This window comes from Erithacus rubecula (assembly GCF_903797595.1).
Source record: "Erithacus rubecula genome assembly, chromosome: 17".
Classification (NCBI taxonomy): domain Eukaryota; kingdom Metazoa; phylum Chordata; class Aves; order Passeriformes; family Muscicapidae; genus Erithacus; species Erithacus rubecula.
The window spans coordinates 14,245,392-14,271,906 of NC_136669.1; the positions used below are offsets into that span (position 1 = coordinate 14,245,392).

The 26,515-nt window shown below is 50.4% G+C and overlaps 1 protein-coding gene across 1 annotated transcript in view; it reads left to right on the plus strand.

The window, feature by feature from the left end:
* Window positions 1-4,446: 4,446 nt before the first annotated feature.
* The window catches only part of LOC306809485 (syntaxin-binding protein 4-like), a 39,101-nt gene continuing 17,032 nt past the window's right edge, over window positions 4,447-26,515 (plus strand). Inside the window, exons 1-9 of the mRNA XM_079321066.1 lie at window positions 4,447-4,518; window positions 9,975-10,070; window positions 10,851-10,920; window positions 11,841-11,915; window positions 19,874-19,959; window positions 21,791-21,893; window positions 25,185-25,326; window positions 25,511-25,617; window positions 26,360-26,513. Coding sequence (XP_079177192.1) covers window positions 4,452-4,518; window positions 9,975-10,070; window positions 10,851-10,920; window positions 11,841-11,915; window positions 19,874-19,959; window positions 21,791-21,893; window positions 25,185-25,326; window positions 25,511-25,617; window positions 26,360-26,513 — 900 coding nt within the window. The 5' untranslated portion in view covers window positions 4,447-4,451. The remainder of the gene's footprint in view (window positions 4,519-9,974; window positions 10,071-10,850; window positions 10,921-11,840; window positions 11,916-19,873; window positions 19,960-21,790; window positions 21,894-25,184; window positions 25,327-25,510; window positions 25,618-26,359; window positions 26,514-26,515) is intronic.

Below are 26,515 nucleotides of genomic sequence, written 5' to 3' on the forward strand. Positions count from 1 at the left end.
ACAGTTTCACTCAACTTCTCTTAAAAATATTTTTTTCAAGCAAAAATAATTTTTCCATTGGGGAAAAAAAAAATTTCAATGAGTTTCAAACTAATTTTTTCTAGCAGTCAATGAAAAAGTGGACAAACAAGTGAAACGTGTTCATCTGCTGTCCAGCCCAATGGGGTGACTTTGTTCTAATTCACATTCCTTCTATTCTCTCATTTATTAAAAAAGCCAAAGTCTCACTAGCAGTTTCCTGGGATAAAAGTCCTGGATTCTCTTGGAGTTGCTCAGCTGAGGATCTTGAGCACCCAGCACAGCCCTTTGCCAGTGGGATGTGTTTCCCACACTGGTTACACAGATTAGGCCTGGGACCCCTGGGTAGATCATAGGGGGCTTATAAATCCTTCCTGGATGTGATTCCAAGTTTTAAACCATTGAAAGTCCTCAGAATTGTTTCTGTTGAAACTTTCTCTGATAAATGATGTTAATGAACAGGAGCAGCAGCAGTGCCTGATGCTTTTGCCAGGGTTGGTGTGTGTTTTGGAGGATGGAATTGAGGATCTGAGTATTTGGAGAGAAAGTTGGAAGCTGAGTGCTGCTCCTCTTCCCTGAGGGCCTCTTGGATTTGGTTTTCATTTATTTTACCAGCTTGTGGACAAGTGTGTGGTTTGTTGCAACATCCCACCCAGTGGGAAGGACCAGGAATCCCATCCTTGGGCAGGTGAAGGACTTCATGTGTGGTGATGAGCCCCAAACACATCTGTTTAACCCTGAGTGTAGAAATTGTTCCCTGAGATGCAGAAATCAGGGTGGGTGAATTATTGAAATGCCAGGCAGGAAAATTTTCCCATTTTCCTACAAATTTTGGGTTGACCTGACTCCAGTGAGCTTTCCTGCCATGGGGATGGACCCTTCCCACATGGCCTTGGAGGTTTCCAGGCATGGGGCAGTCACAGCTTCTCTGGGCACCCTGTGCCAGTGCTTCAACTTGATGCCATTGTCTCCAGTGCAATCCCTCCCCTGCAGCATCCCTGGTTTATTCCAGCCAAGACTCTGGCCCCTGGATCAAGGCAGTAATTGTGTTCCAATGCATTAGCAGAGTCCCAAAGCACCTGGGAAAGGTTTTACGTGGTATTTTGGTGGTGGGATGGAAACATCTCTTCCTCTGGCCAGGATGGGGTGTGGAGTGTGACCCTCGCTGGGCTGGGGTGTGCACAATGTGTCTGTCACCAGATGCAGCTACATTTGTCTGGTTGGCATCACTTACCCAGATTGTAGTTTTTTAGCTAGATCATTTAATTTTTAGGGAAGTTTTGCCCACCTGAAGATCAAATATACTCAGATTCTGTATGCCATCTGAATGTTCTCAAATGAAAGCAATTTAAAAAATCTGCAGGAGGACTTTCCCAGTTTGCCATTGTTTTGAAGCACCTTGCACTCGCCCAGTGAGACTTCACACGAGGCCATGGGGAAGCTCCAGCTGATAAAATCCTTTGTTCAGACATGGGAACAGCAATACCCAGCAGCCTGGGCTCAAGGAATGGCTTGGCCAGGAGTGGCAGTGCCAGGCAGGCACGTCCACAGTGCTGCAATCAGGGCTAACGAGGCCAAGGGCCACTAATGGGCCTGGCCAGGAGCCTGGAGACACCCTGGGAACAGCACGAGGAGAACACCGGTGCTGGAGCCAGGGCAGGAGCTTCCTGTGACCTCAGATGTCCTCTGAGCTGTGTCCTCCTGCAGCTCCAGGGGAGCACCTTTCCCTTCTCCACATCTTTCCCCTAGGATCACAGGCCTGCTCCAGCCAAGCCCCAGCGTGGGCTGTTCTGGTCCATTCCCATCCACTGGCAAACCTTGGATAATCTTTTTTTCATCCCCCGTCCCACAAGCTAGGGGTCCTGCTTCTTCTCCAGCTGGATGATGGCACCAAGACAGGGATGCTCAAAGGCAAATCAGGCTTCTGACCTCCCAGCCGAACTTAAAAATGAAATACCACGGGCTGGAAAAGGTGCTAAAACAAAACAAAAAAAAAGCAACATCAACCTTAAAGCCCCTAAGTGCCACAGCCTGTTGCTGCTTCCAAAGCTTTGCAATGGGTTTATTCCTTTAGGGATGGTGGCAGCCCGGGTCCCACACCGAGCCCCTGGAGGGGCCGTTCCCAGCAGCGAGTTCCAGGTAATTCCCGGGCTGTGCTGAGGATGGGGCCAGCCCTGCTCGGGGCTCTGGAGAGGCTGCGGCTTGCGTAAGCTTTAATCTAAAGTTGGAGATGTTTGGAGCTGATCTGTGTTAATGTTGGGTGGAATTAACACGCATACGGGGACACCACGTGATGCCCTCCGACCTCCCCCTTTTTTTTTTTTTTTTTTTTTTTTTCTTTCCTATTTTTTTTTCTTTTCCCATCACTTTAACGGATCCCTGCCAAATCAGTGGCTGGTGCCTGGCAAGGCCGGGCTGGCACCGCCGCTAAGATGCCCGCGGTCTCTGTGCTTTACAAGGGAGCCATCATCATCAGCAGGTAACCTGGCATGGGGAGGGGACCCGTGTCTGCCACTTCCAGCCAAGGTTCTTCCCTGCGGCTTCTCCGGGAGGCAGGGATTGCGGGGAGAGCTCAGGGCACTGTCTCTGGTTGGGTTTTTTGTGTTGGTGGCTTTAGCAGAGCTCGGGGATGCGGGGCGGCCGTGCCTCGGAGTGAGGGTGATGATAAGGGCTGACGGCAGGAGGATGATGATGATAAGGGCTGATCGCAGCAGGAGAATGGTGATAAGGGCTGATGGCAGAAGGAGAATGATGCTAAAGGCTGATGGCAGGAGGATGGTGATGATGGTAAAGGATGATCGCAGGAGGATGATGGTGATAAAGGCTGATGGCAGGACGATGGTGATGCTGAAGGCTGATGGCAGGAGGATGGTGTGATAAGGGGCTGATGGCAGGAGGAGAATGGGGATAAAAAGGGGATAAAATGGGGATAAAGGCTGATCGCAGGAGGAGGATGATGATGATAAGGGCTGATGGCAGGAGGATGGTGGTGATGGTAAAGGATGATCGCAGGAGGATGCTGGTGATGATAAAGGCTGACGGCAGGAGGATGGTGTGATAAGGGCTGATCCTAGGAGGAGGAAGATGATGATGATGATGGTGATGGTGATGATGATAATGATGATGATGATGATGGTGATGCTAATGATGGTGATGATAAGGGCTGATCGTATCTGCTCGGCTGAAACTGCACCCGTGCGGTGCTTTCCAGCCCGAGCGCCCGCGGCTCGCCCGGGGAGTTTCCTCGGTGATTTGCTCAAAATACCCTGAAAATCCTGGGTAGGGGATTGAAGCAGCCTGGGTCCAGAGCTGCTCTGCCTTCCTGGGATGGCTTCGAGCTCCATTTTTTGGTAACCAAATATGGCCAGCTGTTTGTTCAGTCTTCGGTACAGTGCAAGGACAGCAAGGAGGGGCAATTTTTAACAGGGAGAAAACACTTCCAGTCCAAATCTCAGAGGTGGAAGTTACTGGCTTTGCCAGAAAGCTTGATATTTTGAGTTTTATTTTGGATTCCTGCATAATAAGAATGAGCCTGCAGGTTATTCTTATCCTGCATCCCGCTGGATTTGGACCAGCCTCTTGTTTCCCACGGTGTTGTTCCTCCTCATCCATGTTCAGATCTGGGAGCTGATATCGATTGGGAAACTCCTTTTCTCTTGTGGCTGAAATGCTGGGGAGTGTTTTGGTGCCTCCTCACCCCTGGTTCCCCACCTGGCACATGGGGGTCAGGGTTTCTCAGATCAGGGTTCATCCATCCTGAGGAGCCCAAGGAGAAGTGCTGGTGGTCCCAGGTTTGGAGTCTGGCGTCTGTGGTTGACGCAGGGTGTTTTTGGGGTAATTTGGGACCTTGCCTAAGAGTGTTTAAGGGAAACTCTGGGATTTTTTGGGAAGTTACTTGGCTCGGGGAAGTCTCAGGTCAAGCCACTTGCTCTGGCTTGTGACGAGAAGCTCCCACCAGACCAGGCAGGACTTGGAGCAGCTCTTGCACTCGCTTTTCCAGACCCTCTGCCTGCATTAAAAACCTTGAGAGTGGATTGTGCCCTGTCTTCCTTACAGGCTGCCTGTGTTTGTGAAAGTACTTTATTCCCAGAGCACGGCTCCGAGCTCTGATCTCATTTCCCAGGAGCTGCACAGCTGTCCAGCCCCGATAATCTGGGGTAATGAATCACAGACAGGTCCATCAGATTTGCTGGGTGGGGAGGATGATGTTCAGCCCTGCACATATTCTCTCATTTATCTCTGTAAACCTCGGGGGGGGCTGCCTGGGGGCTGAGTTTTGCCTGTGTGGGTGCAGTGGTGGTCTGCAGAGCCCAGTGGGCAGTGCCCAGGCTGGAAGGGACAATGTGCCTCTGTGTGTGCTTTGTGGCCACCTGTGCCTCTGTGTTCTGTGGCCCATGACAGAGAGCTGCTCCTTTGTCTCCCCCAGGACGCTCATGGGACCGTACGGGATGGATCGAACCGTGCACTCCTTCGATTTCTACGAGTGTGCAAACGGGCTGGGTGAGTACCAGGGACAGCAGGCTGGGCTGGGACACCCCAGCATCCCCCCAGAGCTGTGTCAGGATGTGTCCTTGTGTGAAGCCTGGTGTATCACTGGTTCCCTTATGTGTTGCACCTGCCTGAGTCAAGCATCTTTTGCAGCTGTGACATTAAAAGAATGTCAAAATCTCAGCTAATTCTGTGGTAATGGTGAGCAGCCGGTGCTGCCACAACCCTTCCCCTGAGCAGGATGAGGGGGAGGGGCCTTTCAGGATTTTCTGGATTAAATCAATTAAAATGCTAAATAAATACTTCAGTAGAATCCCCATCACTTCCCTCTGCCATCCCAATGGGTGATGGAAGGTGCTTCCTGCAGAGCTCCTGGGGACTGGGATGCATGAGCTGGGTTTGGAAAGTTTGGCCCACAGGGAAGGGAGTGAGCACTGAGTGAGTCAGGTGTCCTTCCACAGCACTTCAAAGCATGGAAGAGAAGGGAAAAGAGGAGCTCACATCCATCAGAATGTGAGAAAGTCCCAGGTTCATGACACTCAGTCCAGAGAGATCCAGCACAAAATTTCTTCTGAGCTCTGTGTATCCAGAGGTGCTCTGCCATGGACTTTATAAAAATCTGTGACCCTGCATCAGGATTTCACAGTCTCTCCCTAATCTTTAATTGTCAGTGCAGCTCACCCTCCCACAGAGCAGCTGGGACATCTTGGTGAGACCATGACCATGTGTGACAACTCCTGAGGAGTCACCAGAGAAACAACTTCAGGTTTCCTGGGCCCTGAGGTTAATTATGGATTAATTATTGTCTGTTTCCAGCTCTGGGGTAACAGGACTTTCTGCTGTGGGGGGATGGCTTTGCTGATTCTTCCCCCAGCCATGAGGTTTACAGGAGCTCAGAGAAATATCTTGACTTGGTGAATATGATATTTTAATCTCCAGAAATGTATTTGGTTGAGTTGATGAGATTTCAGGTGCTGGGTTAGATTAGCTCATTAAAGGAGGAAGCCCAGAAAAGCCTTGATAGGGTCATCACTGACCTCTGGAAGAAGTGACAGATGTGGCAGCCCTTCATCAGCCATTCACTGCATTCCAGTTCCTCTCCTTTTCCCCAGTCTGAGGCCAGGGGATCCTTGCAGGGTCTAGCAGAACCTCTACAGCAAATTGTGGTGTATTGGAGGAAGCTACAATAATGTGGATTTCCTAATACACCAACAGCTGGCTTCATCCTCTCCTGTGAAGCTTGAAGCACTTAGGATGAGCAATCATCCTCCAGAAATCATGGAATGGTTTGGGTGGGAAGGGACCTCAAAGCTCATCTCACTGCACCTCCTGCTATGGGCAGGGACACCTCCCACTGCCCCAGGCTGCTCCAGCCCCATCCAGCCTGGCCCTGGACACTGCCAGGGATCCAGGGGCAGCCACAGCTGCTCTGGGCACCCTGTGCCAGGGCCTGCCCACCCTGCCAGGGAACAATTCCTGCCCAATATCCCATCCAGCCCTGCCCTCTGGCAGCTTAATCATCCTTCTCTGATGAGTGGTGCTTACAGAACCCCTGTGCCTGCCAGAGGTGTAGCTGCTCAGAGCAGGTTTATTTGAGAAAAGAAAGTGTTTTCATGTGTTTCTCAGGCAGGATTAGGTGTTATCCCAGCAGTTTCTCAGGTAGGATGCAGGTGTTATCCCAGCAGTTTTCCAGGCTGGATTAGGTGTTATCCCAGCAGTTTTCCAGGCAGGATGCAGGTGTTATCCCAGCAGTTTCTCAGACTGGATGCAGGTGTTATCCCAGCAGTTTCTCAGGTAGGATGCAGGTGTTATCCCAGCAGTTTTCCAGGTAGGATGCAGGTGTTATCCCAGCAGTTTTCCAGGCTGGATTAGGTGTTATCCCAGCAGTTTCTCAGGCAGGATGCAGGTGTTATCCCAGCAGTTTTCCAGGCTGGATTAGGTGTTATCCCAGCAGTTTTCCAGGCTGGATGAGGTGTTATCCTAGCAGTTTCTCAGGCAGGATGCAGGTGTTATCCCAGCAGTTTTCCAGGTAGGATGCAGGTGTTATCCCAGTAGTTTCTCAGGTAGGATGCAGGCGTTATCCCAGCAGTTTTCCAGGCTGGATTAGGTGTTATCCCAGCAGTTTCTCAGGTAGGATGCAGGTGTTATCCCAGCAGTTTTCCAGGTAGGATGCAGGTGTTATCCCAGCAGTTTCTCAGGCTGGATGCAGGTGTTATCCCAGCAGTTTCTCAGGCTGGATGCAGGTGTTATCCCAGCAGTTTTCCAGGGAGCAGCAGCACTGCTCGGTGCCAGGTCAGCGTTTGGCCGCGGGTCTGTTGCTCTGTGGCTTTAGGTGGAAACCCACATGTGAACCTCAGCAGAAGTTCAAAGGGGTTACCTGGCAGCTCCTCCAAGTGAACCTCGAATTAAAGAATAGCCATCAAAGGGAAGTGCTGATTAAGGAGCATTTCTCAGAAACACTGAGATCCCATTATCTTGACCTTCATCTGCTTAGGACAGGGCAGTGAGTGATTCACCTCCAATCTGTCCCTTCCTCCAGACAGAAAAAGCTGGCGGGGGCTGCAAGATCAACAGGGGGATTAAGGGAAATGTAATTGAACATTGGCAGCTTAGGCACAGAGCTGGGCCCCTCTCTTTGCCCAGCCTGGCAGCCGGTGGGGTCAGGATGCGCCGGGATGATCCCGGTTGGACTAAACAACCAGATTAGCCAGGACACCCCCTGACCTGTGGGACACGGATCCAGGAGCAGGTGAGATCATAGCCTGAGGAACTGTGACTCTGGAATTAGTGGGAGCGGAATTAGAGGCACCAGAGAAGCTTGAGGGTCTCTTGGAGAAATTTATAGGATGGTTAAGAGCTTAAAGAAAACACAGACTTGGCCCGTCTTACTTCTAAGCTCATCTGGAGTTTTCCTGGCAAACTTTGTTCTGCAAAAGAGGAAAAAAATCCAGGGATGTGGGCATCAGCTGCAGGACCTTTGCCAGAAAGGAAAGATTAAATAGAGGGATCCAAAATAGGCTAGATTATCTGGCCCTAAGTATGACTTAATAAGCATTATACTGGGACTTTGATGTGGTGATAATTAAGGAGCCGTAATTTACCTACACTGGGTCCCAAATAGAAATTTGATTGAAGTAAATGTTTATAAAATATGTAAAAAACACCATGCCAGGAATGGTGCCACCACAGTGCTGGGTGATTCAGGTTTGCTGCCATGTGTCACCTGCTGTCCCCTGGTGTGGTCTAAGCCCTGGAAGGGGTGAGCCCTCCCTCCTCCTCCCTGCCCCAGTGGAGACTCTTCAGTGGATTTTGGGGGGAAGCACTGACACCCAGAGCCCCTTCTTGGTGAGGTGATGGGTGTGAGCAGTGGGCAGAGCTCAGCAGCATCCAGCTGCCTTCTCAACAAGGGAGTTCAAACTCAGGGATGTTTCCTCCCCCCACCCAAGTCTGAGTGTGTCTGGAACAATACTGTGAGTAATCACCGATTTTAATAACAAGATCGGATTTTCTCATGACATCGTTGGGGATAAGGGAGGATTTGGAGATGCTTCAGCTATATTAAGGCATTATTACAATTGATTTGCAGACACAAAAGGGAAATGAGTCATTATTGGTTTGATACCTCGGCACGGGTGCCTGTCCCCCGCTGGGCTGCTGGGGGATGATGCAGCTGAGCCTCTGCCAGGTGCAGATTTTTATATTATTTGTCTGATGTGCTTCATCATTCCTAATTCCTTTGTGTTATGGTGTGAAAAAAGATTTAGGATGAGTTCCTGAGTCACCAGGCTCTTGCCCATCCAGGGGAATTGATGGGGCTTTGCCTCTGCAGGACCCCTCATGTCAAGGATTCTCAAGCCCATCCCTGGGGTGCCCCTGGGGCAGAGAGATCCCCTGGCTCCACAGGGAGCTGAGAAATTTCCAGCTGAGCCTTCCTGGCCATGAGCAGATTTTACCATGGGCCCACAACTGCAGCATCACTTTAGTGCCTGACCTGACCCATGCTTGGTGAGGCTCATGCTGCTTACAGACACTTTTTGGGGCAATATTTCCAATTTGAGGGAATTTCTTTTATAAGGCAATGGATAAAATATTGGTGCCCATTCCTGAGGTGTTGTGCTGTGAGTTCCCTGTTCCAGCTCCTCACAAATGCCTGGTTAATGCATTAAACCCAGGGAATGAGCTCCAGCACTCAGACAGGGCAGGGATTTGGAGCAGCAATTGGTGCATGTAGAAATGAACTGGTAAATTGTAATAATTTAGTTTTAATCTAATTTAATATAAAGGGGACTTGAGAGTCAAAGTCTTTCTCTAGAGGCAGATGTGGGGCCTGAGAGCAGAGCTTGGCTGACAAAAGAAGGGAAACAGGGCTGGAAATGGTGCTGTGTCCTGAGCAATCCCCATCCATGGTTCAGAAAGGCTTCCCACGTTTTTGGGGAAGCAGCTGTGCCTGTTTCCTGCAGCCCAGGCTCAGAGCAGCCCCTCAGCAGAGGGGACAGGGCTGGCCATGGTCTCAGGGCCTGTCCCCAGCCTGTCCCCAGCCTGCCCTCCTGTGCAGAGCAGCAAAATGCCTGACTGGCAGCTCCTGGGAGAGATTTGTTAATTAAAGCCAGGCTTTTTAATCCTTCTGTCCACAGCCTGGATCTTCGAAGTGGGACTTAATGAGCCCTGGATAAATAAGTCTCTTGGACCTTTTCCTGCCAGCCAGCTTATGCTGGCCACAGGGACAGCCCCGTGGCCAGAGGGGAGGCTGGAGTGGGGCTGTGTCAAGGCTGAGGGTCTGGGGGGGCTGGCAGAGATGTCCCCAGCACTGTGAGACACTGGGCTTGTCCAGATGTGCACAGGGAAGGAATCTCCTGTGGGAAACACTTGTCACCAGGAATGTTTGGATCTGCAGCAGGAGCAGATCCTTTCCCATTAGGGATGGACTTGGAGCTACTGGAGAGAGTCCAGGGGAGTCCATGGAGATGCTCCAAGGGCTGGAGCCCCTCTGGAGCCAGGCTGGGAGAGCTGGGGGTGCTCACCTGGAGAAGGCTCCAGGGACACCTCAGAGCCCCTTCCAGGGCATAAAGGGGCTCCAGGAGAGCTGCAGAGGGACTGGGGACAAGGGGTGGAGGGACAGGACACAGGGAATGGCTCCCACTGCCAGAGGGCAGGGATGGATGGGATATTGGGCAGGAATTGTTCCCTGGGAGGGTGGGCAGGCCCTGGCACAGGGTGCCCAGAGCAGCTGTGGCTGCCCCTGGATCCCTGGCAGTGCCCAAGGCCAGGCTGGATGGGGCTGGGAGCAGCCTGGGACAGTGGGAGGTGTCCCTGCCCTTGGCATGGGGTGGGATGGGATGGGTTTTAAGGTCCCTTTGTAGCCAAACCATTCCATGACTGTGAATTCAGGATTGGGTTGCATCCCTCAGCCAAGGCCTGTCCCAGCTCTGGCTCTCCTGCCTGGTGTCATGGCTCTGCTTTTCCTGCAGGCATTAAGGTCATCGGTGGCATCAAGGAACTGACTGGAGAGGAATATGGAGTTTATGTCAAGAGGATCCTTCCAGGGGGTGTTGCTCATGCTGATGGTGAGTGCAGAATGCCACGAGCTCTGACACCAGCCCAGATCCAGGAGATTCATTTCACATCTTTGTTTCATCCCTTATTAGATATTTTGGGTGGTTGCTTGGAGGTTTTCCAGTGGCTGGGAGTATTTTTTTAGTGTGGCAGTTGCTGTAATGGGTGGCAGCAGCCTTGGACTGGCTCCTCAGCATCTGTACAATTGTTTTGTGTGTGTGGAGCATGACCCATCTCTGCCACACAAGAACCTTTCTGTCCTTTCCCACCCCCCTGTGGCCCCCAAACAACTGGAGATCCCTTTGACAGCTCAGCTCTGCTCTGGGTCATTGATTTAATTCTGAATATGTTCAACTAAGTAGGTATTAGGGGTCTGCAGAGCTCACCTTTTAAAACTTCAGCTAAAAAGATTTTTTTTCCCAGCTGTTACATCATTTTCCCATCCAATAAAGGAAAATAAATCCAGAACAGGTGGAAATGCCTTTCATGGTTTTCTACCTGACCTCGAACTGAACTGCTTGACCTCAAATTGAATTAAGCAAAAGCTTTATTGCAGATTTCAGTATTTACTTTTGCAACTTCCCCGAGCAGAGGAAGTGCTGGGACTTTGGCATGGGAGGTTGCAGAAACTTCATTTATGGACATCTGGAAAAACAGGTTGGACCAGCATCTCTGGAACAACCAATGCATTTTTCATCCTGTCTCTGGGCACAGGGAGGAACTGCCCAGCCTCTCCTAGTCCCTTCAAGCTGTATTTTCCACAGTTTCTATCCATTAGTTTTCTTTTCTAGGGCGCCTGCAGCCAGGAGACCAGATCCTGGAGGTCAATGGAGATTCCCTAATTGGGGTTACAAGCGAGAGGTACCACATCCAAGTGGAAATTTTCCATTCCTGTTGCTTTTGTGTGATTCTGTGAAGTGGCTTAGGCTGTGGGTTGTGTGGAGGACACCAGGGCATCACTCTGTGTGCTGTTCCCAAGAGCCAACTTGGAAATTACCAGACAAAAAGATTCAATATAAAAATAGACCAGTGAGCCCAAATTGTGTCTGAGATACTCAGACATTTCCCTGAAATTTTGGGTTTTAAGCAGCTCCAGGCACCTCCACTCCATCTGCTGCAGCTTCCCAGCATGTCCTGCAGCTCCCAGCTGGTGCCTGAGCCTGACAGTGCTGCTCTGTGCAGGCAATTCCTTCTGGGGCTGAATCCAGCTCCCCACCAAGAGAATAATTAATTGACAGCCCCACAGGGGCACCAGCACTCTGGGGCTCTCCTTTCCCATTAAAGTCAGTGCTGTCCTATTGCCTGCCCTGCATTCCTGCACAGGTGCTGAGCCTGGATGGGAAGCACAAGGAGCTGGTCCTGGTGCCAAAGCCCCACAGCAGCTGGGTTTGCTGATGTCCCTGAGAACATCTCTGTGGCTGTGGGAGTCTGTGCCTGGCTCCCAGAAACTGCCAGGAGGACTTGTAGTTTGACCCAAAAAATGGCTGTTCCTGGGATGGAAACCTCCCCAGGCTGGGAATTACAGAATCATGGAGTGGTGTGGGTTGGAAGGGATGTTAAAGATCTCCTTGTTCCAGGGTTTTGCTGTCAGGGACTCCTCACTGCAGAAGTGGGGAAATCAGGATATGATTTGGCTGCTCCACGGGCATCCAGCAAAGGCTTGGCTGCTGGCAGGGCTCACCCAGCTCTGGGGTCTCTGCCCAGCTTTGAGACAAGCAGGGTGAGAGCAGTGGAGCCCTGCTGGGAGCTGGGGTTGATGTGTCCTGCTCCTTGTGTTGCAGGGCCGTGGACATCCTGAGGACGGCGTCGGCCACCAGCCACATGCGCCTTCTGATAGCCCGCGACGAGGATGCCAGGTCAGGGGCACTCTGAGATGGGGCTGTGGCACTCCTGGGCACCACAGCTGGACAGCCTGGGGCCAAATCAGGCTCAAAGCCCAGGGGAAGGCAGAGCTGGCCAGGAGTCTGATAACTGTGCACTGGTGGGAATTCAATGGAGCTGTAATGGAAGGGAACAAAGCTGGTGGCTGCCAGCTCCAGCCCTGCCTGTGTCAGGTCTGTGGGACATCCCAAAGCTGGTGGCTGCCAGCTCCAGCCCTGCCTGTGTCAGGTCTGTGGGACATCCCAAAGCTGGTGGCTGCCAGCTCCAGCCCTGCCTTTGTCAGGTCTGTGGGACATCCCAAAGCTGGTGGCTGCCAGCTCCAGCCCTGCCTGTGCGGGGTCTGTGGGACATTCCAGCACTGAGCAGGTTTCCACAGGTGTTTCCCCAGGAAGGACCAGGGCTGCTCCAGTCTTGGCTGTAGGGTGGCACTGCTCCCTCAGCTCTGCTGTGTGGTGTTTTAGCACATCCTGCACAGAGCTCTGTGCATGTTGTACAGGCACAGCAGGATCTTCCCTTTCGGGTTGGACACATTGACTTAAGGTCTTCCTTCCCTGGAGGTTTCCTCCTTCTCATGGAGGTTGAGAAGTTTCTGTGCCCTTGTTGCTCCCTGGAAAACCTTGCTGCTCCTGCAGAGAGTCAGAGGGTTTGGAAGGAGAGGGAGAGTTCAGTCTTGCCTTGAGTGGGTTTAAGCTGTGTGGGACAGTGATGGTGCCCTGAGAGAGGGCAGAGCTGTGGGGTCTTTGGTGACATCCCACGGGAGATCTGGCACAATGTGCTGGCACATGCTCTCCCTTGACAGAAGCAGGAATTGGGAAAGCTGAGGAGCTGCAGGAGGCAGAGGAAGGAGCGTGGGATTTGGCAGGGTGTGGCTGTGGCAGGCAGGTTCCTGTGCTGGGGCTCTGCTCTGCCTGTGGGTGGCTGAGGCACAGTCCCTCTCTTGTGCAGTCCCGTTAGTGTGGGAGATGATGGATGCATTCATTCCTTATCCATCAGCTGCCCTGGCACAGGAGTGAGAGTGCTGTAATGACAGGCTGGGGCTAATTCTGACACAGCAACACACTGCTGCAAGAATTACTTGCTATTAATGACTGGCTGCTTTCAGCCACCCTCTTCCAGGGGAAATGGCATCTCCTGTTATTACACTGGGTGCAAGTCCTTCAGCAGCTCTGAGGAGGTGCTGGGTGAAGCAAGCAGGTCACCAGCTTTGGTCCAAGCAGGGCTGCTCAGGATGCAGTTCTGGATCACAGCAGTCCCTTTGGCAGGGCAAAGTGCTGTGGGCATCTCACCCTTCCCAGCAGGAGGGATGGGATCCTGTGTCCAGCAGCAGCAGGACTGCTCTGGGAAACACTTCATTTCCCAGCCAGAGCTCCCAGTGCAGGTTTTCTGCCTCCACCCTGATGTATTTCAAGCTGTTCATGTCTCCTGATATCCCAAATGGCAGCAGATGTTTCCTGAGGCACACACAGCCGTGGCTCCAGCTCCCCCCTATCGCCAGTCCTGAGTCCCCTGCAGGGAGCTGGGCCAGGCAGGGCAATGAAACTTTAAGCAATTTATTTGGCCTCCATTCACTGTTGGTTATCTGTTAAATCTGCAAAAGGTTAGCCAGAGGGAGAGGGGGGAAGTAATCAGTTTATTTATTTTTTTTTCCGAAAAGATTTGCAGAGATTTCACTTACATAATCATCTCACAAACTGTTTAATACATGAATACATATCTCCAGGATTAAGGGCTGTGGGAACATAGGGAAGGATTTTTCTGCTCTCCACTTTTTTTTTTCCCACTTAGTTTTGTCTTTTATTGATGCCCTGTTATTTTCCAAGTCTGTCCTTGAGCGTGGGTGGAAACAGGCATCATCTCTGGGGGTGATGCCCATGGAGGTGCCATGCCATGAGCTGGGGGCAGCTCCCCACCTTCCCACTGCCCAGCAAAGCAGCTCCTGAGTCCTGAAAGCTGAGGAGGACATGGGGCAGAGAAAATTCAGTTTCTTTTCAGCTCCTTCCTCAGCCAGAGCACTCGAGGCACACTGGAGGAGGGAACGTCACAACTCTGGGTTTGGATCCAGCCCTCCTGCCAATTTTCCCAATGACTCAGCTGAGTAGCATTTTGTTGTGGTTGCCCTTGGGTGAATTTGAGTCATAAACGCTATTATTTGTCCCTGGAGTTAATTATAGGCCCAAATTACCTGTGCTTTTCATGGAACTCAGTCTCTGGTGTGTATCAGATGCATGTTTTGGGCCTGTCGCATCAGCTGGGCTGCAGAGAGCAGCAGCAATGCCAGGGCTTAAAGCAGAGAATTCACATTTGGAGCTGGACTCACCAGGCAGAGGTGATGCTTAAATCTGATTTTCTGTGCTCATCTTCAGCTAATGAGGATAATTTCATTGCATAGTCATAATTATTGTTTATTCATTCTCAGGCTGAAAGTTACAATTGTTCCTTGTTTCTCTGCCTTGCACAGATATCAGCCTGGTCTGTCAGGTTTATCACTGGGAGGAGCCAGTTTGTGCTGCACCTCTGGCATGATAAAACAGTAAATTCATTGTGTCTCCACATGAGATGCATCCCCAGGAGAGGGGCTGCTGGATGGACAGGGCTCACACAGGCAGCAGCAAACAAAGGGCACTCACTGCTCCTCTGCAGTGCCCTGGCAGTGTGGAACAGAGCCCTCAGAGCAGCTGAGGCTGCAAAGATCTGCAAGATCGACTCCAGCTCTGACTGATGTGCCAGCCAGAGCTCTGAGTGCCATGTCCAGCTGTTCCCTGGACACCTCAAAGGGTGGGCACTGCACCACTGCTCTGAGCAGCCCTTTCCAAGGCCTGGCCACCTTTTCCATTAAGAAATTCCTCCTGATGTCCAACTTGACCCCCCCCTGGCACAGCCTGAGGCTGTTCCCTCTCATCCTGTCCCTGCTCCCTGTTTCCAGAGCCCGATTCCCCCCTGGCTGTCCCCTCCTGTCAGGGAGTTGTGCAGAGCCAGAAGGTTCCCCCTGAGCCTCCTTCTCTCCAGGCTGAGCCCCTTTCCCATCTCCCTAAGACCCTCCTAGTGCTCCAGCCACTCCCCAGCTCTGTTCCCTTCCCTGGAACAGAACTGAGCACAGCCTTGATGTCCAGCCCAGGTAAAGAGGCAGGACCAGCTCCCAGGTCACTCTGCCCATGCTGTTTTTCCCAGCAGAGGGGCTGTGGCTGGAGCTGCTCCTGGCCTGCTGTACACACAGGACAGTCCCTTCTGTCCTGCCAGCCCTGTGTGTGACAGTGACAGTTCAGCTCGTGGTGCTGCTGTTCTGAGCATTTGGTGCTAAACTGGCAGGGAGAGTTGGGGCTGACTCCAGCAAGCCTGGGTATGCCAGGGACAAAAGCTGAGCTTTGGGAAAACAGCCAGCCTTTCACAGAGCTGTGAGATGCACCTGTGCCTGGCACTACTTCCATCCCTCCAGAGAAAGGGAAAGGATCAAAAGGTTTGGGTACAAAGGGACCTCAAATCTCATCCCATTCCACCCCCTGCCATGGCAGGGACACCTTCCACTGTCCCAGGCTGCTCCAAGCCCCATCCAACCTGGCCCTGGACACTGCCAGGGATCCAGGGGCAGCCACAGCTGCTCTGGGCACCCTGTGCCAGGGCCTGCCCACCCTCCCAGGGAACAATTTCTGCCCAATATCCCATCCATCCCTGCCCTCTGCAGTGGGAGCCATTCCCTCTGTCCTGTCCCTCCATCCCTTGTCCCCAGTCCCTCTGCAGCTCTCCTGGAGCCCCTTTATGCCCTGGAAGGGTCTCTGAGGTGTCCCTGGAGCCTTCTCCAGGTGAGCACCCCCAGCTCTCCCAGCCTGGCTCCAGAGGGGCTCCAGCCCTTGGAGCATCTCCATGGGCTCCCCTGGACTCTCTCCAGCAGCTCCAGCTCCTTGCTGTGCTGGGCTCCAGGGCTGGGGCAGCTCTGCAGGTGGGGGTCTCACCAAATGGGACAGAATCCCCCCTCCTGCTGCCCACCCTGGGGCTCAGCCCAGCACAGGGGTGGTTCTGTGTACTCATGGCTGGGGCAAGTCCAGCTGTCACCCCCCAACACCCCAAATCCTTCCCCCAGGGCTGCTCTCAATTCCATCTCTGCCCAGCCTGGGTTGGGATTGCCCTGAGCCAGGCACTTGTCCCCATTGTGCTTTATGAATTTTTCACAGTTCCCCCTCTCCAGCCTGTCCAGGGCTCTCTGGGTGCCCCATCCCTCCCCTCCAGGCTGTGACCTCCCCACACAGCTGAGTGTGTGCTCCAAGCTGGCTGTGGGTGCCCTGATTCCACTGGAGCTGTGGGTGAGAAAATCTACCTACCTTTCTGATGCTTTTGGAGTGCTCTGGGTTCATGGCTCCCACTCACCTGCAGGTTTGTTTTCTTTTTTTGAGACAAACCAGTAATTTCTGATGTCACAGGCTTCACTTTCTCTCCCAGCTGTGGTGCAGAGCTGAGGTTTCCAGACGCTGTGCAACCTTTGATGTAGGATTCACCCTTTGTTCTCCCAGGAACAAAAGGGCAGGACAAAGAGACATTAGGAGATAAAACAACAATTTTCTGTGGGGAGATTGACCCCCTGCTGCTTAATCTGCAGCAAAGTCATCCTGGAGCTGGCTGCTCCTGGCAGACCCCCCCATCCCACCCTGGGGCTGGCTGAAGGGTGTCCAGGGCCAAGTTCTATTGAAAGCATCCTCCAGACCTCAAATGTTTGCATCCTAATGAAAAAAGACTGGAGAAGGGCTTGTTAAAATGAACTTTCCACCTCATACAACGCCATGGTTGTTGTTTTTTAATAAAGCTGGGCATTTTAGTCCTGCAGGCACCTGACAATTCACAATGTTTTAGTAAGGGTCAAATTTTAAATATTAAAGACATCTTCTGAAGCCTCTTGGTGTCTGAAAGCACAAAGCAAGGGCTGCTGGCATTCCTTGTGTGCACTCGTTCATTAATCGATGTTTGGGCATTGTCTCTCCTCCAAACACAGCACTGAGCACAAAATTAATTCCCAGGAGACTGGCACCAGAATGTGTTTTACTTTCTGCTGGGATAAGTGTGTGCCTCAAGTTAGTCATGTGTTTGTGTCCCTGCTGGAACTGGGGCTGGCAGGACTGACCAACAAAGCAGGAGCTGGGACGGTGGCATTTGGTCACATTGTCCCTGGGCTGGGCCCAGTCTCACAGCTCATTCAGGCTCCTGAGCAAATAATGATAAACCTCCTTTGTGGATGAATTTCAGGACAAAATAAACAACAACAAGCAATGCTGAGCCCATGCATGTCCTCACTTATGACAGAGTTTGGCTGGTGACAGGGTTTGCAGGGTCACAGAGCTGCTGCACCAGTTGCATTTGCATTGACTAAGACTATTTCAGCCATTGTTTGGCTTTATAACCTGCTCTGTGCTCTGGTGGATTATTATCTGAGGAAAATGGAACAATAGATGACCACAGAAATACCCAGCCCTAAACAAAACCTAAGAGTTGGTGGCTTGGTAGGCACTGGGAATAATAAGTGAGATTCCAGAGTGTTGGAGCTGCCCATGCACGGGGTCAGGGAGGGGTGAGGCCATGGCTGTGTGAGCTGCCAGTGACACTGGTGTGAATCAGCTGCAGAAACACAGAGGCTTTACTGGGAAATTGGAATAATTCTGCTGAGATCCACCCAAGGCTCAGCTCAGGGATCTGCAGATCAGCAAACCAGGGGCTGACTTGTCCTTCTGCTTTCCCAGTGCTTGTGGAATCATCTGGGTGGGAAAAACCCTCTGAGACCCTCGAGTCCATCCCTTCACCTACCACTGCCAAGGCTACCATTAAATGATGTCCTCAAGTGTCACATCCACGTGTTCTTTGAACACTTCTAGGGATTCCACCACCTCCCTGGGCAGCCTTTCAGTGGAGAAATTTTTCTAATATTGTCTGAGGGGCAGATCCAATAAAGAATTCCAGTGCTTGGAGAATGGCTCTGAGCATCCTCATGTCCCCTCTACTGTTTTATCACCACAATGACTGGGAGGTCACAGCATCTTGTGCATGTCCTGATGGCATCTTGGCTGTTCCTGGGAAGTTTGTACCCAAGAGGTGAAAGCCAAAAGAGCTTTGTGGGATGTGGTGTTTCTGAACAAAGTCAGGGTCTTTTTTAAGGTAATGGATTTAGTTGATAAAGAAGTAGTATGGATGCAAATATTGGGATTCACCAAGGCATGTCACTGAGCATTGTGTGACACTTGGGTTTTAAATTAACATTAAATGGAATGAATAAGGCATAAATTTGATGGCAATATTAGATAAGGCATGGGCTGGTCTTTGAAGTTTGTTAATGAGCTGGTTGTGACTGGGAAAATGTAAATTACTGTGAGCATTTCCAGCAGGAACCTGAGGAGCTGATGATTCATTCATCATTTAATAGTGTTGGCTCTAATCTAGCCAATAACACCCAACATCTGTCCCGGTGAGGAACGCAGGTGACGCAGCGTCTGCCAGTGTGTCACTGCAGTCTCCTCGCTCAGGGAACTTTGCTGTGGCTGGCTTCCTACAGCTTCACCTCTTGAGCCTGTCTGACTGTCAAGCCTGAGAGGGAGTCACTCATAAGCAGGTTTTTCCTGGGGCTATGGCATCAGGAAGGCACCTTCCCATGGGGATTCCCTCCTGCCTTCAAAGACCACATCTAATGGTGTTACTGTGGCCACTGAAACAACATTTTCAGGGTCTCTCCCACTGCCTGGATGCTTATTAACTGGCATGTGTAAGAAATTAGTCATCCATGAGGATCTCTCTGCCAAAAGGTCAGATCCATCATGTGGGGTTGGGTTATGAAGGGAGAGAGCATCCCCACTGCAGAGGGACATGAGAGCAAAGAGCCAGCGTGGTGGGGATGGATCAGAAGGCTGCTGAACATGAACATGATAAAGATGTTATTCCTTTCCATACCTCCTCATCTGAAAGGATGTGAGGGGCTCACAGCAACTCAAAGAAAGGTTACAGAAATGAGCAGAAACTGGTAAATGTGAACAATGGTAATTAATGGAGTTCAAAAACTCAAGATGTCACACTTAGCAAAAAAAGGTCTTGAAGCAAATCAGCTGTGGTGTACAGAGAGTTCCAGCTCCTCAACACATAGTGGTGAAGTTCAACCTGGAGCAAAACTTCTGGTGCTTGGGCATGGAGATCACTTTCCAGGGGATTTTGAGAATGAGATTGCATGCAGGTCTTTGTTGAGGTGTCATGCTCCAAAGTTTTGGCTTGTGATGTTCATGGAGATTATTATCATGGATAAATTGGGAGAGTGGATTGATGCTTCTGCAGGTGCTCCAAAAGCCATCTCTCTCTCTTTACTCCAGCAAGAGCTACAGGATCTGTTTTCTGTCCAGGAATATAGGAGAAAAAACAGAGAATAACCTGTATTTAACTGTCCTATAGGCCAAGATACAAATAGGATTGTGTTTGCACAATTACAGCTCCTTCTGGCAGGGTTTAATTTGTGTGGTGCATTTGCAAAACTTTTGAGCCTTATAGCTGGGGGTGAAAACATTCCCAGGAAGGTCCATGAGGTGGGGTGCAAGGCAGGGTGCAAGGCAGGGCTCCAGTGTTCATCTTCCCTCTCAGGAATGACAGTTCTCAGCACAGTGCCTGTCCATAGAATCATAGGATCATTTAAGAATACATCCCTTCCCAGCTCCTTTTGCCCTGAGCACACTCCAGGGCAGGGAAGGAGCACTCTGGAGCTCCAGCCCACCATAGGAAAGCTGCACTGCCATGAGATTGATTATGGACCTGAAGCCTTGCACAAGTTCTTGAAACCAGCACGAGGAAGCTTTTCCTGCTCCCGACAGCTGCAGAGCCCTTCAGCCTTGGTACCCAGCCCTGCCACCAGAATCTCTGTGGCCATATAATCAGGTGGGGGGAGTTCTGGGCAGCACTGAGTGCAGCATGGCTTTGTTTGCAGGAGGGAGTTCTCTGAGCTGCTGGAGAAGTTCGGCTCGCAGAGCAACACGGGCTCGGCGCGGAGCTCGCCGGTGCTGCACGGCGGCAGTGAGTAGCTCAGCTGGGAGCCCCTCTCTGCAGAGAGAGTTTCCTTTATCCCTGTGCCATTCTGAAGGAGCTGGCTGGATTTGAGTGGGTGCTGGGGTGGAGTTTTGGAGAAAGCTCATCCTTATTGCAGACCCTTGGTGCGTGCCCAGTGCGTAGCCAGTGCTGCCACGGGGGGATCAAGTGAGACTGGAATTGGGGTCACACCCACTCCCCTGATCCCCAAATTCTGCCTAACTCGTGTGCTGGGCAGGTGACTCCATCAGGGAAGATTTTTGCTTTGGGTCTCAAGGCCTTTCAGCAACAATTCCTTCAAAGATCACCATTTATCACTTGTGGCAGAGGTGTGTAGGGTTGGCAGAAAGGTGACACTCCCACGCTGGGATTGTGCCAAGGAGGATGAATGTTTCCCTCAGCTCTATCCTGATGTCTTTAACTGCTGAGGATAAGGATTTGACAGGAAGGTTTTACAGATATATATGTATGTATAACAGAAAGATTTTCGAATGTAGGATTTGAAGAAGGTGTAGAAATGCTAGCAAGTTTTGATGTAGAAGAATTGTTGAGTGAGTTTTATTGGGCAACTAAAAAAGTAAAGAGTTAGTGAGTTGGAAGGGGCTTTTATGACTTTGAGTAAAGGATAAATTCGCCTCAAACAAAAGATGTTTTTACCAAGCAAAAAATTTTTCACAGACAAACAAAAAGCAGAAAAAAGATCTCAGAATTTTCCACTGCAAGAAAACTAAAATACAACTTCTAGCTTAAACTGTAACATACTAACCTTTTGTGATTAGAATACAGTAACATGAATGTGGTAATATTAGTAGTTATGATAGGCTATAAGTAATAGTAAAGGTATTAATTAGCTGTTATGTAATAAAATGCACAGCAAAGAAAAAATATAATACTTTCTTTTCTTTACTTGTAACATGGTATTTTTGTTTGTCTGTGAAAATATTTTTCTTTTTTTTTTAATAAAAGCAACTTTGCTTGAGGTGGGCTTATCTTTTGCTTAGAGTCATAAAAGCCCCTTCCAACTTACTTGTTTTTTCCCTCTCAGTTACCCAGTAAGATTGGCTCAGCAGTTCTTTTCTTCTATATTATTAGAAAAATTAATCCACAAACACCAGAGGTTTATGTCCAAAAAGGAGACAGAGGAGTCCTGTAACTTTATTTGAATAAAGGGAGAGGCCATGGGGCATCCCCCGGCATGTCTCAAATTTTTGGAGGACTCAGTCTCCTTTTTATCTTTATTTCCCAGCTGCATTTCCCTCTTTCTTTCCCCATTGGTAGAGGTATTTGAGAGGCACAGACTTCCCAAACACCTGATACCTGAGATTCCCCTCTATTTACAACCCTCCCTTTTAATTTTTAATTCTTATTGAACTCATGGATTGTCCTCATTACTTCTTTCATCTTTCAATATCCATTTTAATTTATCAGCAAACCTACAGTTTGTTTGTAAAGGCAAATATCTTTTTCCATTCATCAATCAGTGGAATCCCTCCCATTGTTACTTTCATCTCTCAGTACTAGTCTTATCTACCAGCAGATCCAGAGCTCGTTTGTCAAGACAAATCCAACATCCCCTCAATATCAAAACTTGCTATAATTTCTAAACCTTCTTCAGATTCTACATTCAAGCATCTTTCTGTCATACATACACATCTACAAGACCCTCCTGTTGCATCCTGATCCTTCCCAATGCACAACCCTCATTTTAAGCTCTTACCACGTGGTCAAAAATCCAGGAGCTCATCCGCTGCCAACAGCAGAGCAGGGGGAGGGTGGTGCTGGGGTCTGTGCCCTGGACTGATGAGCCTTTTGTGTGCAGGTCGGTACCTGGAGAGCACCTCCTCGGGCTCATCGTCGCGCTCGCAGAGCCCGCTGCTGCTGAGCCCGGCCGGCCCCGCCATCGGCAGCCCGGCACACGCACAGTACGTACAGAGTGAGCCTGCCCCGGGCAGACACACACGGGGTCCTGCCTGAAAGGCAGAAGCTTCCCTTGGAAATGGAGAATGGAAAACCCCCTCCCTCCAAATTATTATAATCTTGAAATTGAGGGGCTCTCAGGCAAAGATATGGGTATTAAGAATAACATTACAAAGAACAATCCCAACCCTGCCAGAGTCAGAATCCAAGCTGACACCCATCAGTCAGTCAGGGTGTTGGTGTCAGTCCCATTCAATGGTAGCTGCATCCTCCTGCAGTGGCAGATGTGGTTCAGCTGGAGCAGTGCTCCTGGAGAAGGTGCAGTTTTCCTCTGAAGGTCCGGAGATGATGTGGAAAGGTCCAGTTTTCCTCTGGAATCCAGTGGAAAGATGGTACCTTGCTGTCCAAAATCTCAGTTTTTATCTAGGTAGGAAATGCTTGGCTGCTTCCCCTGGCTGGAGCATCTCCCAGTGGGATGATGTAATTTTATCAGTCACACAGTGGGACTGAATGGCCCATTAACAGGAGATATCTTCCTGGAGGGAGGATGGGTTGTGGAAAAGACAAAGATGATTGTCCCAGCTGGTTTAAAGATGGCCCATTATCAGATGGTGTGTGCCAGGAGATAAGGAATCACTGCCCCACCTGGTTTCAACAGATAGTGATAGAAAACACATTTCTGGTCACATCTATATTGCAACCCAAGACACAGGGATACACCCAGGAAATCATTCCAGTGCTTCTTGAGCAGCTTTGTTCATCCTTATGTGCCTTTGTCCTGGTTTAGAGCAAATTTAGGGAGGAAACCTCTGAGTGTGGTTCTTTTAGGAAACAGATTCAAGCAGTCCCTTCCCCAACTGCTTTGGGGAAATATTTTTTCATAGAAAAGTGGGGAAAAGCCTTTAAACCTCTTTAATTAACAGGCAAAGCACTTCCCAGTACAAAAATGAACAAAACTAAACAGCAAAACCTCTCATCGCTCCAAAGAGATGACAAATTCAGAAGAGTTTTTTTGTGGGTTGTAGCCTAGCTACTCTTCTATCTCCACAATGTTCAGAGGCTGTGACACCTTCTGGATGTGCTGGTGGCATCTTGGCTGTTACTGGGATGTTTGTTCCCAAGGGATGGAAATCTTCCCAGTTGAGACCATCAGTGTCTGCACCGTGGTTAACCATGCAGCAGCTCCTCTTCCTCCCCTCTGAATCCCTGGGAGAGGCCATGGTTTACAGCCAGCTGAGAGGGCCCTGCACATCACCTTCTAAACCATGAGAAGAGTGTTCCTGCAAGGCTGCTGCTGCTTTCAGGAGGTTTTGGAGCTTGTTTCCTATTGCCCTGCTCCTGGCACTTTGACCCCATGCTCCAAGAGCACCAGCAGCACTCCATGCAAACATCCCTGATGCCCTTTGCTTTGGGGTCATCAGCCTGCAGTCACTGCACCCTGTGGTGGCCAGAGCATCTCCCAGAGTGTTTTCATGTGGCCATCTGCCCTTGCACGTTCTGCAGGGTCAGGGGTTTGGGCAGGCAGAGCTGGTTTTTCTGCAGAGTCTCATCTCCAGGGCCCTTCTCCAGAGGCACAGCTCGGAGGGTGTTCACCCCTGTGGAATGGGGACCATTTGTCCCCAGGGTTCGCAGCTCCCCTCCTTTGCCAGCACAAACAAGCCAAGTCACTGGTAAAGAGAATCAGCCCTCACTGCAGAACCAGTAAATCCTCTTGCTAAATACCAGCTTATGAGGGATTTGCAGAGGACAAATATTTGGCACCACAGGTTTAAGCTGCTTGCATGGAGTGAGACATCCACACAGAGGAGACACCAGATCATCCACTTGGCAGTTGGTTTGGACAAGGCATCCTTACTGTGCTATTAATTCCCCCCAGGCTGAGATGTAGAATCCAGAATGGGTTGGGTGGGATGGAACATCTCACTCCAACCCCTCTGGCCATTTAGGCTGGAGGGGCCTGTCTTGGTGGCCTCCTTGCCATGCTGTGCCATGTTCTGCTTGTCTCCATGCTGGTGCCAGGCCCCAGTGGTCTTCCCCTGGAATCACAGACCACTGGTTTCAGCTGAGCATTGGTGGTCAGCTCTGAGATGTAATTTGGGCCTCGTTTTTTCATGCATGTGGCTGCCACCCCCACTGCTCCCCAGAGGTTGTCCCCAGGCAGTGACTTCTCATTGTGGCATCATCTGAGGTGCTGCCACTCCACTGAGCAATGGCAGTTGGATGAGATGCAATCTCACCACAGTCAGTGTCTGAGACTTTGAGTAGAACAGAGCATTTTAATGCTGAATTTCATGACATCATTTCCCTGAGATCATTCACCTTGAAGTAATGTTTTTCATAAGAATAAGGCACATGCACCCTTCTTCTGGGGTGTCTGACCACCAGGGATGGCATTGCTTGGGAACACTGTGGGGCACGGGATGCACAGCTGCTGTTGGGTCTGAAGTTGTAGCACCAGGAGCCAGAGCAGAACTCTTTGGGCAGTGGCTGCAGTGGAAATAAACTGAAAAACAAAAAGCCAGCTGCACCCACCAGCTGCACCCTTTGCTGATCCTTATACACCACCAAATCCTTCCCCAAACCTCCCCTGTTGCAGTGCTGCCCATGGGAGCTCAGTGAAATCTCTGCTCCCACAGCTCTGCTACTGCCAGACCTCCCTGCTGCCACAGGGCTACCACTGTGGCTGGGCCTTGGTGGCCTCTTGAGTCCTGTCCAGCAGCTCCTGGAAGGAAGGGTCCTGTTTGCTGCTCCTGTTCATCCTCCACTGGGTGAGCCACCTGCCACAGCAGCAACTCATGGTGTGGTGGGTGTTACTGTAAAGGATGCCCATTTCTTAGGGCATCTTGCATGATTTTGGGTCCAAACCCTGGTTTAGACACCCAGCTGTGTATCCTGAGCTTCACTGTGATGTTTGCCAAGAGCTGCTTGACAGTTGATCCATCTGCAAATTGCTGTCTTTTAGTTGGATTCAAACAACAACAAGCATGTTGATCATTTCTGTGCTTTTGCTATAAAACCAGGAATGCCAAATATATTCTGGTTAAATCTTTCATTTCTTCTCTAAACAAGTATTCCCCTATTTGGGATTTATGCCACCTTTATAACACTGAACTATGTTGTCAAAGAGCAGGAGCTCTCAGCTCCCCTTACAAATGATGGGTGGAAGAAAGGGTGCAAATAAAAGGCTGGAGAAGGTAGAAGGATCATGCATGGAAAAAAGTCCAGGCAGTTTGTTCAGCAATAGGAGAAGATAACCCAGAACACCTCAGTCACCTGCTGACTTCTCTCCCTTGCAGCTACTCCATGGACTCAGGAATCCAGAGCATCTCTGTAGCAAACTCCTCTGGCTTGGGGCTGGCAATCAGTGGTGGATCCAACAGGCCTGATGGGCCCATGATTTATGTCCAGGAGCTTCTGCCAGATGGGGACTGTTACAAAGTAAGTGGGCAGGGAGACCCTCGGGAGCTCTGCCATGGGGACTTTCCTAGAGGCTGTGGCTGTTCTGAAGCAGCTTTTCTAAGAGCAGATGGATAATTGGACTAATGAGGATTTGTGTTGCAGGAGAAGGCTTGGGGCAGAGATTTCCCTTCTCAATGCTGTGTCTTTCTCCCTGTTTGTTTAGGATGGTCGGCTCCGGCCTGGAGACCAACTCATTGCTATCAACAGAGATTCTCTGGTGGGCAGCACACATGAGGAGGCCAGAAAAATAATTGAAAAAGCCAAATTCAGGTAGGCATAGAAAGTATTTCCTGTCATCATCAGGTGCTGTTGAGTCTTAGGTAGAGCACTTCATACCAAGGTTTGGCTTCAAGGGCACTATTAGTCTTAAATGATGCTTTAAGGTGGTCACCTAAGGAAATCCTGAAGGCATGGATCATCCTGAAGTGCAATCCAGACCTCCCCAGTGTTCTGGGCCTCAGGAGTATCTCCTATCACTGCCCAGCAGAGCTTTGAAACAGAACTGAAGTTAAAAAGGGGAAAAAAAAAGAGACTCGGGAGAGACCTTATGGATCTGTACAGGAGGGTGGAGCCAGGTGGGGACTGGGCTTTTCTCCCAATTAACAAGTGACAGGACAAGAGGAAACAGCCTCAAGTAGTGCCAGGGGATATTTAGATTGGAAATTAGGAATAACTTGTTCATGGAAAGGGTTGTGAAGCCCTTGGCAGGGATGGAATCACCATTCCTAGATGCGTGCAAAAAACATGGAGATGTGGCACTTGGGGACATGGGTCAGTGACAGCCTTGGCAAAACCCAGGAAATGGTTGGACTCAGTGATCTTAGGGGTCTTCCCAACCTCAGCCATTCCATGATTCAGTGGAATGCAGCTGGTGGAGATCCAGCTGCACTGGTGCAGGCTACTCAGGCTTAGGTGAGCTTATCCTGGAGTCAGAGCCACAAGCATGGGAGCTCTGCACATTTGTGCCTTTTGTTTTGTTAATAAGATGTTCTGTGTTTGTTGTTTGCTGAAGACACGAGGGAAGCACAGAAGTGGCCTTTATTCCTGGGAGGGGAAGGTTACATCCTGGACTGTCAGTTCCCAACAACATCCCGTCCCTGCCTCCAAAGGCTGTGGGGAATGGCCTGAGCTCCTGCAGGCTGAAGGTCCATGTGAGGTCCCCAGAGGT